Genomic DNA, 15,262 nt, shown 5'->3' on the forward strand with positions numbered 1-15,262 from the left:
GGCAAGCGCTGGCTTTGGACAACAAGGACCTCAGTTTTGTCAGCATTCAGTTTTAACCACTTGCCGACCGCACGCTTATACCGTGCGTCGGCAAAGTGGCAGCTGCTGGAGCTGCAGGCTGATTAATCAGGAAGCAGCCGCTCGCGCGAGCGGCTGCTTCCTGTCAATTCACGACGGGGGGCTCCGTGAATAGCCTGCGGGCCGCCGATGGCGGCTCGCAGGCTAAATGTAAACACAAGCGGAAATAATCCGCTTTGTTTACATTGTACGGCGCTGCTGCGCAGCAGCGCCGTAAGGCAGATCGGCGATCCCCGGCCAATCAGCGGCCGGGGATCGCCGCCATGTGACAGGGGACAGCCTGTCACTGGCTGCACAGGACGGATAGCGTCCTGTGCAGCCCGGTTCACCAGGGGGGGCCAGGTAGGAGAGGGAGGGGGGGGATTTCGCCGCGGAGGGGGGCTTTGAGGTGCCCCCCCCCGCAACACCCGGCAGGCAGGAGCGATCAGACCCCCCCAGCACATCATCCCCCTAGTGGGGAAAAAAGGGGGGCGATCTGGTCGCTCTGCCTGCACCCTGATCTGTGCTGGGGGCTGCAGAGCCCACCCAGCACAGATCAGCTAAAACAGCGCTGGTCCTTAAGGGGGGGTAAAGGGTGGGTCCTCAAGTGGTTAACTAGTTATCATTCATCCATGCCTGTAGCTCAGCTAAGCAAGAATTTATTTGTGGAGTAGAGTCTGTTCCACCAGGTTTGAAGGACAGGTATAGCTGTGTGCCATCAGCATAGCAGTGGTACGTCAGGCCATGTTGTTGTATAATTGTACCGAGTGGTAACATGCCGATTGCAAACAACTGAGGGGATAGGATTGATCCTTGTGGAACTCCAAATTTTGGTGGTTCAGGATTGGACATGATAGGACCTAGGGATACTCTCTGTGTTCTGTCAGTCAAGAATGATCTGACCCACTGGAGAACTGATCCATTGATGCCACAGCACTCCTGCAGTCTGTTGAGCAGGATTTCATGGTCAACTGTATTAAAAGCTGCTGAGAGATCCAACAGGATTAGGATGAAGCATTCCCCTCTGTCCCTTGACATGAGCAGATCATTACAGACTTGGATGAGGGCTGTTTCACAGCTGTGGTGTTTCTTAAAGTCAGATTGTAGAGGGTCCAGGATGTTGTTTGTTGAGAGCCTGGCTTAAAGTTGCACAACTACAAGAGGAAGTATTAAGGTGGCCACACACGATACAATAAAATGATCCGATTTTACGGCAATTCGATAATTATGATCGGATCTCCCGAAAAAATCTTAACTTTTTTTTTCATTCGACTGAAAAATCCGATCAGATTTCCCTTTTTTTTTTATCGATCTGGAAAGCTGGAAATTTTTCTTCAATTTTTCAAAAGATTGTATGGTGTGCGTTCGATTATCAATTCACACCCTAGCAATTTTCCAAGCATTTTTATCATAATTGGGGGAAATTTTAACATAGGTGTGTGGTACATTGATCATATTTTAGAAATCTTATAATCAGTCAGAAAAATTGAATGCATTTTTTTAATTGAACAGATATTTTAAAAAGTGTATGGTGTGTGGCCACCTTAAAGAGACACTGAAGCGAAAAAAAAAATATGATATTATGATTTGTATGTGTAGTACAGCTAAGAAATAAAACATTAAGATCAGATACATCAGTCAAATTGTTTCCAGTACAGGAAGAGTTAAGAAACTCCAGTTGTTATCTCTATGGAAAAAAGCACTTAAGCTCTACTACTTTCAAAGTCATGGAGAGGGCTGTCTTATGACTTTTATTATCTATTAACTGTTACTAAACAAATTCCTTTTTCTCTGACAGAGGAGAGGTCATTAATTCACAGACTGCTCTGAAAGAATCATTTTGAATGCTGAGTGTTGTGTAATCTGCACATATTATAGAATGATGCAATGTTAGAAAAAACACTATATACCTGAATATAAAAATATGAGAATATTTTCTTTGCTGCTAATCTTCTAGTAATTATTCATAGTACACAACCAATTCATTATATCATATATTTTTTTTCGCTTCAGTGTCTCTTTAAGACTGCTTCTCTAATCTGATTTTAACTGCTTTCAGATTTATTTTTTTTATTTAATTTGTTTTGCAGGGTGATTGGACAAAGATATCAAAATATCTGAACAGTTATATAGTCCAGCAACTGGATAGATAGGATGAGGAACCTCCAGGGAACCAGAAAACCACAAAGGAAGAAAACCAGGAGTCAATACTGCAACAAGTATGTACACGTTATAGTAGAGCCAAGAGAATTACTCACATTTTTATGTTTGCATCTGATTGCAATCACTTTCAAGGCTTACAGTAGAGTCCTGCTCTCTCTCGGGATTAGGTCAGTAGTCTTGGTGGTCGCTCCCAAACAAAGTTAGGCGACTACTTGATGAGGGGAGTTTGCAAAGGCAGACTCCCAACAAGTGGCATGAGCTAAATGCTAAAATAATTGAAATATGTTAAAAAGGAGAGGACCTAATTTACTTACCTCTCCTAAAGAAATGAATCAATTGTTGAAGCCTATTTAAAATGTATCGCACTATATTAGGGTATTGTAACGATTGGTGTCAGCAACAGCTTTTCTGATTACTGGTGATCTGCAGTATCACCACCAATACAGATGCTATATCTGATTATATGGTGATCTGCAGAATCACCAATAATGCTGATATAGCGTCACCAAGGTACTTGATATGCGTAGGGTGTTTAGTGCAACAGTAATACAAAGAGCACAGGCAAAAGATCAGGATCCCCCGAGGAGCAGGAGACTCTGACTGCATCAATGCCATTCACAAGAATGATTCAGATACTACTGCAGCCAAGGATCTCAAATGCTAGGAGATCACGGCTTGCAAGGAGATTGAGTGTGAGAGGTGATTCAGACCTTACTGCAGAAGTATATTCCCGAGGAGCGGGAATAACAAGAACCCCTCAGCCTGGGCTAGACCCAGTGCTGAGGGTAGAGTAGTCAGGCAGGCAGATTCGGTAACACACGGACAGAGGCAGTACAGGAGCAAGAGGCAAGATCAGAGTAGTGTCACAGGCAGAGTTCGGCAACTAGATCAGATAGGCAACGGTACAGAATCAGAAGACAGGAGAGTAGTCAGGCAAGCAAGGGGTCATAACAAATAATACAGTTCAATAGTACTTTAAGCTATCAAGGAATCTGACTAAGTGTGGATTCCCAGCTCCAGCTGGTTCTAGCACACTGTGGGATCTGACTCAGGTCTGAGAGCTAACACATAGTATTCGCAACAGCAGACAAGGATCAACTGACAGGCAGGGTCTATATATACTTGGAGCACTCCTTAGCTCCACCCCATTCACTCAACCAATCAGAAGGGCGGCTGGAGTCAGCTGACCGCCCTTCTACTTGCATAAAGGTCCTTGTCACCTTGCGCGCGCGTGACCCTCAGCCTCTGTGTGTCAGAGAGTCTATGCACAATGTCAGAATGTGAATGTGTGTTAAAGGCTGCCGGCTGGGTTGCGGGAACTGCCGCCATGTCGCCGGCCGCGGCGGCGGTGTCCCTGCTGCCCTGCGACACAGGCACTGTGCTGGGAAATGACTGTTCGGTGGAAACCGCCGGCTGAGATGCAGAGACCTCCGCCATGTTGCTTACCGCGGCGGCGGTACTTCTGCTAGCCCTTACAGGTATCCAGCAGTATTTTTAATAACTTCTTTGGTGGTTTAATAGTGCAGCCTAGTGATTATGTCAAGGGGCCTCTACTCTGGAGCTGGCTTTGATTGGAAAGCTCAAAAGGCATATCCATTAATACATATTCTTACTTCATTCCAGCCACCAGATGTTTAAATAGCTTAGCAAGGAACTGCTTAATGCTGTTATTCTATCTTTCTAAAATGCTAATTGCATCTCCTTCCTCTACTGTCCAAATCTTCCCTCTGGACATATTATAACTTAACCACTCCTTTTAATATAGCCCACAACTACATTGTGCCAAGTAACAAGTTCATCACACTTACGGTGCCCATACATGGTACAATAAAAATGTTCGATTTTCCCGTATATTTGATCTAAACGATCGAATCGAATGAAAGTCGAAAGGAATCTTTTTTTTTATCAAGAAATTCGAACGATTATCCTGTTTTTTCAAGAAAAATCTGATCGGACATGCTGAACAAATTTTGATGATTGTGTGTTGTAATTGTATCATGTATGTTAAATTGTATGGAAAGTTCTTTTAGATTTAAATTGTCAGAAATATTTCAACGTTTTTTATCTTTATTTGTATTGTTAAAAATAACATGATTGAAGATTTAATGTTTATTTCTTTGTTCTGTTGTGAAAAGTTGCATTATCCATTCGTAGATAATTATGGAAATCCTCTGGATTATTCTCCCTTAATTCTCTTAACAGTGTCACACTGAAATATTTCTCTTTATCTAATAGCCAATTTTTGCACCATTTCCTTCTTGGTTTGTCCTCATCAAGGAGAGTCCATAGATACAATGCAAATGCAATGTTGGCCTTCTTCCGGTTAGTTAAAGGGACTTCGAGCTCAGCCAAAAAATGAAAGTTGTACTCACCTGGGGCTTTCTCCAGCCCAGTGCTGGTCGGGAGGTCCCACGACGGCGTCCTGGCTCCTCTCCATGTCCCCGCTCCGGAATGGCTGACCGGCCGCAGCCCGGGCGACACTCGGCCGAGTGTCGGGCTGCTCCTTCCGCGTATGACGCGGCTCACGTCACACGTCGTCCGCCTCGCGTCATCACGGCGGCCGGTGTGGCAGTACTGCGCATGCGCGTTTAAAGCGCGCATGCGCCGTACTGCCACACCGGCAGCAGTGATGACGCGAGGCGGCCGGCGAGTGATGTCAGCCGCGTCATACGCGGAAAGAGCAGCCCGACACTTGGCCGAGTGTCGCCCGGGCTGCGGCCGGTCAGCCATTCCGGAGCGGGGACATGGAGAGGAGCCAGGACGCCGTCATGGGACCTCCCGACCAGCACTGGGCAGGAGAAAGCCCCAGGTGAGTACAACTTTCATTTTTTGGCTGAGCTCGGAGTCCCTTTAATAGAGCCATTTGTAATTTGTTCTGTGGTAAAAATTCCCTCAGCAAAAATAAACAAAACAACTAAAAACCGTGAGGTAAAACACACCTATATAGTTTCTCTGAGGTATTATTAACTTCACAATGAATAAATTGAACCACTCACAGGAAAAATACAGCTCAAGAGATGCTTTGATCAACAACTGCCATCTGTGTTAACTATCTGAGGTAAAATACAGCTGGAGCTGAAAAAAAAGAGAATCCGGTTGAAAAAAAGTCACTTCCGATCGAATAAACCGTTAGATTGAATACTTTATTTCTTGTCTTGATCTTATTTCTCAATTTGATTTTTCGACATATTCGATCTTTTCCCCCGGATTTTCAGCCTAATCAAAAGTTCGTGTATGGTACCTCAAAAACAACTATGCAATTTTTTCGATCTGATGGGATAATCGAAAGAATTTACCTAATCGAAAATTTTTTTAAAAAATGGAACCATGTAAGGGCACCATTAGTCTCCAAAGTATAAATATGGGTGCCTAATGATGCAATCTCATTAGAAACAGTACTCAATGTGTTCTTAAGTTCTGAATAAAACAAAAATAAAAGTATTTCTTATTTATGCCTAGAGCATGTGGATGTTCTAGCTGAAAGAGAATCAGAATCATTTTTATTCGCCAAGCATGACTGAGGTTGTGCCCTGAACTGGATTTGGCACAAATAGGACTCAAAGTTGAAGATTGGACACTTAATAAACCACAGCGTAAGCAAGATAAATTAAAGAGGCTGTGATTAAATAGACAGCTTATCGATAAAAACAACCCAAGGCCACAACATTAAGGGGGAAAAAGAGAGTTCAAGTGTTTGACAGCAGAGGGAAAAAAGTGTTTCTAGGCCTTAAGGTCCTGGGGGAGATAGGCAGAAACCTACGGCCTGATGAGAACTGACTGAAGAAGCAGATGCCTGGGTCCGAGGGGTCATTAGTAACTTGCAACGCTATGGAGCGCAGTCTGGGATTGAAGAGGAGGTCAAGTGGAGGGAGGGGTTTCTCAACGATCCTCTTCACCGTCTGCAGTTTCCATGCCTCACTGGAGGAGAAGCTGGCATACAAGACCAGGGTGGATAAACAGAGGATAGATTCAATAGTGGCGGAAGATCCTTAGCCATACCAAACTTCCTAAATTGGTGAAGGAAGGATAGTCTCTGCTGGGCTTTCCTATGGGTAGAGGCAATGTTGGAGGAGCTTCCTCCTGCCTCTTTTGATAAAGCGACGTGAATGCCACGAAACTGGTGGAGCCGTCTGCCAGGGGCTCCGTCCTCCTCTCTTCACCAGCTCACCTCCAGTGTCTGCTCTCCTACAGTATTGTATCGTGCTCTCTCGTCCACTGCATTTACGGTCACCTTCGGTTCTAAGCACTTTGACACTTTACTTAGGAGTTTGATTTTAAATTGATTATATGCATTCACCTGTATTGTTTCACTTGTATGTTTTTCCTTATACTGTAGGTCATTGGATAATTTATCATTGATATTCACTACTGCACTTTAGCAATGAGTACAGTTTGAACCCAGTTTCTACTCCTGAAGGAAGCTCAATTCCTGAGCACCATAGGTGATAGTTACAATAAAGCACATTGATGGCCATTTTCTATGCAATAGGCGACACTGTGGTATTATATATGCACTTGTGTTAACCGGATTATGAGCTGTACCAGCTATGGAGAGGATATTTTAATCATTTTAACATTGCTTTATAGTGTTATAAATTGTAATATCTTTGACTATTTACAAGTGTAGTGCTAATTGGCCTTTATAGTTTCCTTTCTTGCAAAAAAAAAAATGAATAGAGTGCGAATACTTGTACATGCATGACCGTACTTTACAAAAGTACCTGGTGGGCTGGTCCTGTAGCTGCTTTATGTGTTGCAATGAGTACTGGACAGACCTGATCTATGGTTGATATCAATCCCTTTCCTTCTATCTCATCATTATTCAAATAAGGTAGCCAGGATGGAACTGGAAAAAGGCGGGTCGCTCCATGTGAGCACAGGCCATCTGACTACTCCAACTGCTTGCTCTGCTGCAAGGAGATTAATTACATGTGGCGAGCACTACATCTCAGCAGAGTTTTATCTTCCTGTCACTGATCAGTGTGTAGGGACGTATTTAGCCATTGCTACCCAGTATTTTTTTCTTCAAAAAGGTTCAATGAAAGTGTAATGCAAAATAGGTTCTTACTGCAGGTGCATGTGGCTGTTTTAAAGACTTGGGAGGGGTGGGAAGTGTGAAATGCTTTACTACGCACACTAAGCGGGAAGAAATTGGGCAGGAAGATGATGAGGCTTTGCTGAGCATGTCAACTGCAAAGATTTACTTTTTCAGCAGAAAAGGTTGCAGGTGGGTGGGGTGACAAGCAATACCTGTTCAATAGCTGAGGAACACCTACTCCTTTAGCAGCTGCTACTGTATATTTTGCTTGGAAGTTGGATCCGTAGTTTATGTGGCTGATTTTTCCAAAGAAAATTTCTCTGGAACTGCTACGTCAAATAAAACATTTGTGTGAGTAATGGCTTACTCCCCTACGCAGAAGTTACTAATCATGAAAAGCCTGGAAAGGTGAAAAAGGGTTTTAAAGAATTTGTCGTTTCAAAGGTTTCAAAAGGACCAAAGCACAATGGTGTGGCACATCCCTTAGACAAATGTGTGTGAGGCTTGGTGGTGTATTCTCCACAGTCAGCATGCAACGCATGAGCTGGCGTGGAGGAGGTACACACACTAGCACCAGGAAACAGGCTATCCCTAGTATAGTGGAGGGGAGGACTGACTCCAATAGGAGATTGTGGCGCACAGAGCCGGTGCAGATCTGACAGCCACAAACAATGCTTTCGTTATAACGTCTCAGCGCAAAGTAGCGCTGAGCGCATAAACCACAACTGAGGAGATCAGGACAGGTAGACAGAATGAACGCTTGCTAGCTAGCGGCTACTTAGCGACAGCAAGCGTCCAAAACCAGACAGACTGGAATGAGGCAGCCAATGCGTTGCGGCGATGGCGTGCCTCACAAAGACAGGACAGGATAGTCAGAAAATAGCAGGATTAAGATAGAAGAACGTAACACAGATAAATATACAATAAGTATGTTTTCCTAGCGCATTACAATTACAGCTATCAATGAAACTATTTGTAACGTCTGACTAACATATGTATATATCGGCAATGAACCGATATATGACATAAGCAGGAACGCTGACTAGGAATGGAGTAATACAGGGAACAGGACTCAGAAGGATTCGCTATCTCTTCGCAGAGATGAACGCAATCCACAAACGGTAACAGAACAGGATTCAGAAGGATTCGTTATCTCTTCGCAGAGATGAACGCAATCCACAAACAGTAACAGAACAGGATTCAGAAGGATTCGTTATCTCTTCGCAGAGATGAACGCAATCCACAAACAGAACCAGGAGCAGGGTAACTACCTCAGCACGGGTGGTCACGGTACGCGCAACCTACCAAAACGTGCTGGAAAGCTGACTACCTGCACACAGGATATAAACAGTTCGTGTACGTATACATCAGCGACACTGATGTATCACGTAACACAAATACAAGGAAAATAATAAACGTGCTGGTATGCATATATATTGGCAATGAACCAATATATGATGCAAAGACCAGCAAAGTATCTTTATAACAAGAAACACGATCGGGGGCTAAAGCGACAGCAAGACTGGCTTACACTGAAGCTATGAAAACCCAAGGAAACCCTGCAGGAAGCAGATCTTTATACTGAGGTCATCCAATGGGAGCAGACATGCAGATTCCCACACAGGTGAATGATAATCAGTCACAAGCTGACAGCAGGGAAAGACAGACAAAGCTATGCAACTTGCATGGAAATAGATCAGAACTGCCTGAGCTGCAGCACTACTACTTCCAGTAATAGCTGCTGCAGCAGCGATCATTACAGTACCCCCGCCTTTAAGAGCGGATTCCAGACGCTTTTCAAAACTGAAATTCCCAACAAAACAGTCTGACTGATAATTCATGATGACCGGGACAGCCCGGCAAGACCGAATTCCAGAATCAGTCCCCACAAGACTGGACCCATCAGAACCAGAACCTACAGAACCATGCCCATCAGTACTACAAGCCCCAGTGTGACACCCATCAGAACCATGATTTCCAGAAGAAAGCCCTCCGAAACTCCCTGAGCGATACCCACCGCCTTCCAGGAACCGTTCAGAAACGCCAAAGCCTTTGCAATGCCCACCGGTACTGTCTTTACCAACACAAAACCCACTGTTGAACCAGTCCAAGGCACCAGGACAAGTTTTCTCAGAGACCTCCCAGAACACCTTGAAGCTCCAAAGAGATCCCCATAGGTCAGAATGCCCCATAGGCTCACATGGAGAACCATCAAGAACCCCTATGGAACCTAGGGCAATTCCCGAGTCAGGGCCACAAGGACAAACATCAATATCAGGGCTTTCAGGGACCAGAACCATCTCTGGGCATGCAGGCAGACTGGCAATATCAGAACGTGTTCCCACTAAGGAAGCATCAGAGCACGCTAACACCTTAGACACACTTGGGCATTCTGGCACACAAAGAACATTTGGGCACACCGGCACAAGAGAAACCTCTGGGCATGTCAAGGAACTGTGAGCCTCAGGGTCAGCCAAGACAGGACCAAAACCAGGACTGGCCAAAAAAAAATCATCATGACTAAACTTCGCAACTACTGGACTTTTACACGAGAATGCTGGATCAGACTTAGATGTCGCTGATTCCAGCAAAGTCAGTAACAAATCAGATTCAGGGGCACTAACAAGACAGGACAAATCTTCTGATGTATGCACTGAACCAGACAGGGACTCCACAACTACCTCTGGACTGGACAGAGACTCATTTAATACACTGGATTGGAGCTCATGAGGCGCTGCAGAACAAGTCAGTATTGCAGCAGCCCCCACTGGACTAGGCAAAACTGAGGAATTCCCTGGACAGGAAGGGAACTCTGGAACCTCTGCCACAGCGGCCAGAGAACCAGAATCTTTCAGGATACAGGGCTGGGTTTCAGGAACACTCATCAGACCGGACTGAAATTCTGAGATTTCTATTATTTTGACCAGAGAATCAGAATTATCCATGTTACAGGGCAAGACTTCTGAAACATTCAGAGGACAAGGCTGGAGTTCCTCGGCTGTTACAACACTGGAGAGGGACTCAACAACATTGGTTAAATCAGACTGTGTACAGGACAAGGTATCTGACACACTTGCTGACGAGGACAATATTTCAATGGCTTCCGCTTTGCTGGGCAGAAATTCATCAAGTTTTATTAGAGCAGACTGTAATTCCAAAACAGCTGCTAGACAAGTGAATATTACTGCAACACCAACTGAGGTAAGCAGTGCTTCAGCCTCCTCTGCTAGAGGGTTTAAAGTATCCAAAGTACTGGGTGAAGCATAAGACTCTGCGACCACAGCTTCACTGGACAGGATCACTGAACAGTCCATATTGCAGGGCAAAACCATGGAAGCACCTGCTGGACAGCATAATGATTCTGTGACCTGAGTTTCATTGGAGAGATCTACTGCACAATTCATGGTACAGGGCAAATTTATTGGAAAATTTTCTGAACAAGGTAATAATTCTGCGATTTCAGGTTCACATAGCAGATGCTCTGAGCTATTCACGAAACTAGAGCGAGGTGTAGAAACAGGAAGATCAAGATACAATGTTTGCGCATCTGAATCACCATTCATTTGTAAAATTGGAAAATTCAGATGCTGGGGTTCTGAGTTTACTAGACAGGATTGCTGGGACTCGGAAACTGATGTAGTGCATCTATTGGCATCTGCTGGATCAGACAGGAGTTGAACTTTATTAACACAGGTAATTTCTGCAGAAGTGTTTGCAGAGACAGGCAAGATTTTTCTGGTGTCTGTTTCACTAAACAAAGAGTCATGAGTACTGGCTAGGCTGGACTCGGAAGTCAGCAGGACCTCTGGATTCTCTGCTGAGAAATTTGCGCAGGGCAAGGTTAAGAATGTATCAGTGGCTTCTGTTTTACTGGGAAGTAACACTGAGTTATCCATGGTACAGGGTGGAATTGCAGGAACTTCAATTTCACACAAAAAGAGCCCCGAATCACCTGCTGAATCAGCCAAAGGTGCTGAAGCAGGCGGGTCAGAACGCCAAATTTGCGAATTCGGAGTCACATAAAAATCATCCAAAATCAGTTCCCACACATCAATCAAGGGAGCCACACAGTCATACCTACACACACCAGCCTCTATTAGGTTATAGGCTGACTTAATGCATGCGTTCAATACCATTTCACTTTTTGCACTGTAAAATTGACAAAATGAACTTGAATCATTCTTCCATTCACAGACCAGGGCTTCCATCTCTCCCCTCTCGAATGGAGGATCCCATGCATACTTAACAGCGAAACATTTAGGCTGATCACAGTCTGCAGATATGATTGTGGCAGGCACATGTATAGGGTTAATTAGCAGGTGATTGGCAGATTCCTTATTCTTAAGAATCTCCAATACCTGTAGCAAGTGTTGAACTGTAGTGTATGCAAACTTCCCTTGGTTCACAAATAAGTTGATTTGTTCAATACTCTGTAATATCTCATCATAATCATACTCAGATAATTCTTTTAAACTAAAATCTTTATTTTCCCTAGCCAGGGAGGAAAGTTCATTAGTAGTTTCATAAGTCCATTTAACTCCCCTGAAAGACAATTGCATTTCATTATCTGTTAATGGCAGAATCTCATTATAGGTCTCAGTCGCTAAGGATAACGATTCTGCAGATTGGACACGTTTCTTAGAACGTTTGCGTTTTGCCTTTGACCTTGCGGTTTTTGGTGATTTATTCAAAGCTGCAGGAAAATTATCAGTAACACTTTCTGCTTGCTGCTCATTCTTGCAAGCAATTGAAGGAGCAGCTGATTGGCCTGCTGCCAGGAGTTCATTAAGAGGAAAAGGCAATGGATCTATGCGCAACCAGTTATGGATCACAAACGCTAGAAATTCCAGCGGTCTATCTTTCAAATCGGAATGATTGAGAACATCAAATGCCCACTGGAATAATTCCCCTTTAAACAAAATATAACTTAGTTGGAGTGCCCAGGTTGAAACAGGAGTCGCTTGGAGATCAGGATTGGTCAGGAACCTGGCACATTCAGAGAAAAACTCATTTTCTGTTTCAGAGCTAAGTTCTTCAAATTTCTTAAAGGAACAGGAACCATAATTAACAGTGTCATACTTTCTGGGAATCCCCCCCACAATGGGGATTGGTAATGGGGTTTTCATAATGTGAGGCTTGGTGGTGTATTCTCCACAGTCAGCATGCAACGCATGAGCTGGCGTGGAGGAGGTACACACACTAGCACCAGGAAACAGGCTATCCCTAGTATAGTGGAGGGGAGGACTGACTCCAATAGGAGATTGTGGCGCAAAGAGCCGGTGCAGATCTGACAGCCACAAACAATGCTTTCGTTATAACGTCTCAGCGCAAAGTAGCGCTGAGCGCATAAACCACAACTGAGGAGATCAGGACAGGTAGACAGAATGAACGCTTGCTAGCTAGCGGCTACTTAGCGACAGCAAGCGTCCAAAACCAGACAGACTGGAATGAGGCAGCCAATGCGTTGCGGCGATGGCGTGCCTCACAAAGACAGGACAGGATAGTCAGAAAATAGCAGGATTAAGATAGAAGAACGTAACACAGATAAATATACAATAAGTATGTTTTCCTAGCGCATTACAATTACAGCTATCAATGAAACTATTTGTAACGTCTGACTAACATATGTATATATCGGCAATGAACCGATATATGACATAAGCAGGAACGCTGACTAGGAATGGAGTAATACAGGGAACAGGACTCAGAAGGATTCGCTATCTCTTCGCAGAGATGAACGCAATCCACAAACGGTAACAGAACAGGATTCAGAAGGATTCGTTATCTCTTCGCAGAGATGAACGCAATCCACAAACAGTAACAGAACAGGATTCAGAAGGATTCGTTATCTCTTCGCAGAGATGAACGCAATCCACAAACAGAACCAGGAGCAGGGTAACTACCTCAGCACGGGTGGTCACGGTACGCGCAACCTACCAAAACGTGCTGGAAAGCTGACCAACTGCACACAGGATATAAACAGTTCGTGTACGTATACATCAGCGACACTGATGTATCACGTAACACAAATACAAGGAAAATAATAAACGTGCTGGTATGCATATATATTGGCAATGAACCAATATATGATGCAAAGACCAGCAAAGTATCTTTATAACAAGAAACACGATCGGGGGCTAAAGCGACAGCAAGACTGGCTTACACTGAAGCTATGAAAACCCAAGGAAACCCTGCAGGAAGCAGATCTTTATACTGAGGTCATCCAATGGGAGCAGACATGCAGATTCCCACACAGGTGAATGATAATCAGTCACAAGCTGACAGCAGGGAAAGACAGACAAAGCTATGCAACTTGCATGGAAATAGATCAGAACTGCCTGAGCTGCAGCACTACTACTTCCAGTAATAGCTGCTGCAGCAGCGATCATTACAATGTGTGAGCTATAGTGAACGACACATCGGCATTATCACTCTCTGACCATCTGGCAGCAATAGTACCATCTGTCATTGGACGTGTGCTCCGCATTCAAAATGCAAGAAGGAACAGTTCAACCAGTACAATAAAGATCTCAAGGGCATGCACCTTCCGTCCAGGGATTTATTTCCACAAAAGTGACAGTGTTATTGTACAATCGGTTTCTTCATATTTCAGTGCTCAAAGCCATACAACATTTCTGCATACAAAGATGGGTCTTACATATCCATGGTGTAGCTGGTCATCGAGTAGGTGGTGGGCACAGAAGGAGGGGAGCGACGGCCGTTTCACGTCTAAACGACGCTTGGTCACGCTGGGTCTTACATATCCATGGTGTAGCTGGTCATTGAGTAGGAGGTGGGTGGTGGGCACAAAAGGTGGCGAGCGACGGCCGTTTCGTGTCTAAACGATGCTTGGTCACGCTGCGACCAAGCGTCGTTTAGACGCGAAACGGCCGTCGCTCGCCACCTTCTGTGCCCACCATCCACCTCCTACTCGATGACCAGCTACACCATGGATATGTAAGACCCATCCTTGTATGCACAAATGTTGTATGGCTTTGAGTACTGAAATATTCAGAAACCGATTGTACAATAGCACTGTCACTTTTGTGGAAATAAATCCCTGGACGGAAGGTGCACACCCTTGAGATCTTTATTGTACTAAAAGTACAATTTAAAATACTGTACAGCAAGGATTGTCCAAATGTTGATGCTGTAACTTTTACCTTTTCTTTGAAAGAAAGACCATCCTTTTTCAGCACTTCCTGCTCCAGAAATATCCATACAATCATCAAACATGACAGAGCCACAGGGAAAAATGCTTCATACCTAAATTTAGAAGGAAAAGAAAAAAACATCACAATGTGCTGTCTAGCTGTATTACAGAACTCTATAAAGCATTGTATAATAGCACAATCCTATGCTATTGCAATTAAGTTTAATTCATTTTTTCCGTAGATTATAATCTGCTTTGAAAGCTTGTAAAAAGAAGTCTCTTTGTTTAATGCTTTTTGGATTCTTGAGATGACAGTGAAGATAAGAGAGTAGCACAGTGGTGTTATGAATAGGTAATCATTGAAAAGAAGCATTTAACACTGACAAGAACATATTGCTGGTTTAAAGGCACTTTAAAAATAACTTATTGACAATACAGCTGGAGTGATTCAAAATAATGACATGGCCGTAGCACAGTCATTACCATAAGGTGTCGGCTGCCACTGTCACCAGTGGTGACACAATAGCCCCTGCAAAACCTGCAATCTTGAGGGGTGGCGGGGGCTACAGGAGCCAGCTGATCAGGATTCGGTCTGGGGTGTATGGGCAGGCGAAAGATCTCTCTCTAATCAGATTCCAGTTTTAGGGGAAAAAAAATGAATAATGCAGTGTAATTGAATTACTGACAAAGGAGATTTTTAACACATTTTTAAATTGTCTATTATTACTTTCAGTTACACTTTTTGGCAATTTAGGGTTACATACTTCTACATTCTCTTTTAGTTAATAAAAGAAAAAAAAACTTGCAAGTCAATCTTCTGAGGTGCAATTATTGTCATGGATAAGAAGCTA

At 43.9% G+C, this 15,262-nt stretch overlaps 1 protein-coding gene across 4 annotated transcripts in view; it reads right to left on the reverse strand.

Annotated features, from left to right (window-relative positions):
- The window catches only part of PIGN (phosphatidylinositol glycan anchor biosynthesis class N), a 385,079-nt gene that overhangs the window by 85,779 nt on the left and 284,038 nt on the right, over positions 1–15,262 (reverse strand). For 3 of the 4 annotated variants that reach the window (XM_068236754.1, XM_068236755.1, XM_068236753.1), the window contains exon 22: positions 14,422–14,524. In XM_068236754.1, the coding sequence (XP_068092855.1) occupies positions 14,422–14,524 (103 nt within the window). Of the gene's footprint in view, positions 1–5,452; positions 5,517–14,421; positions 14,525–15,262 lie in introns of those variants that run through there. The other variant, XM_068236756.1, reaches the window with a different exon arrangement.

The sequence above is a fragment of the Hyperolius riggenbachi genome, chromosome 5 (assembly GCF_040937935.1).
Source record: "Hyperolius riggenbachi isolate aHypRig1 chromosome 5, aHypRig1.pri, whole genome shotgun sequence".
NCBI classification, from domain to species: Eukaryota; Metazoa; Chordata; class Amphibia; order Anura; family Hyperoliidae; genus Hyperolius; species Hyperolius riggenbachi.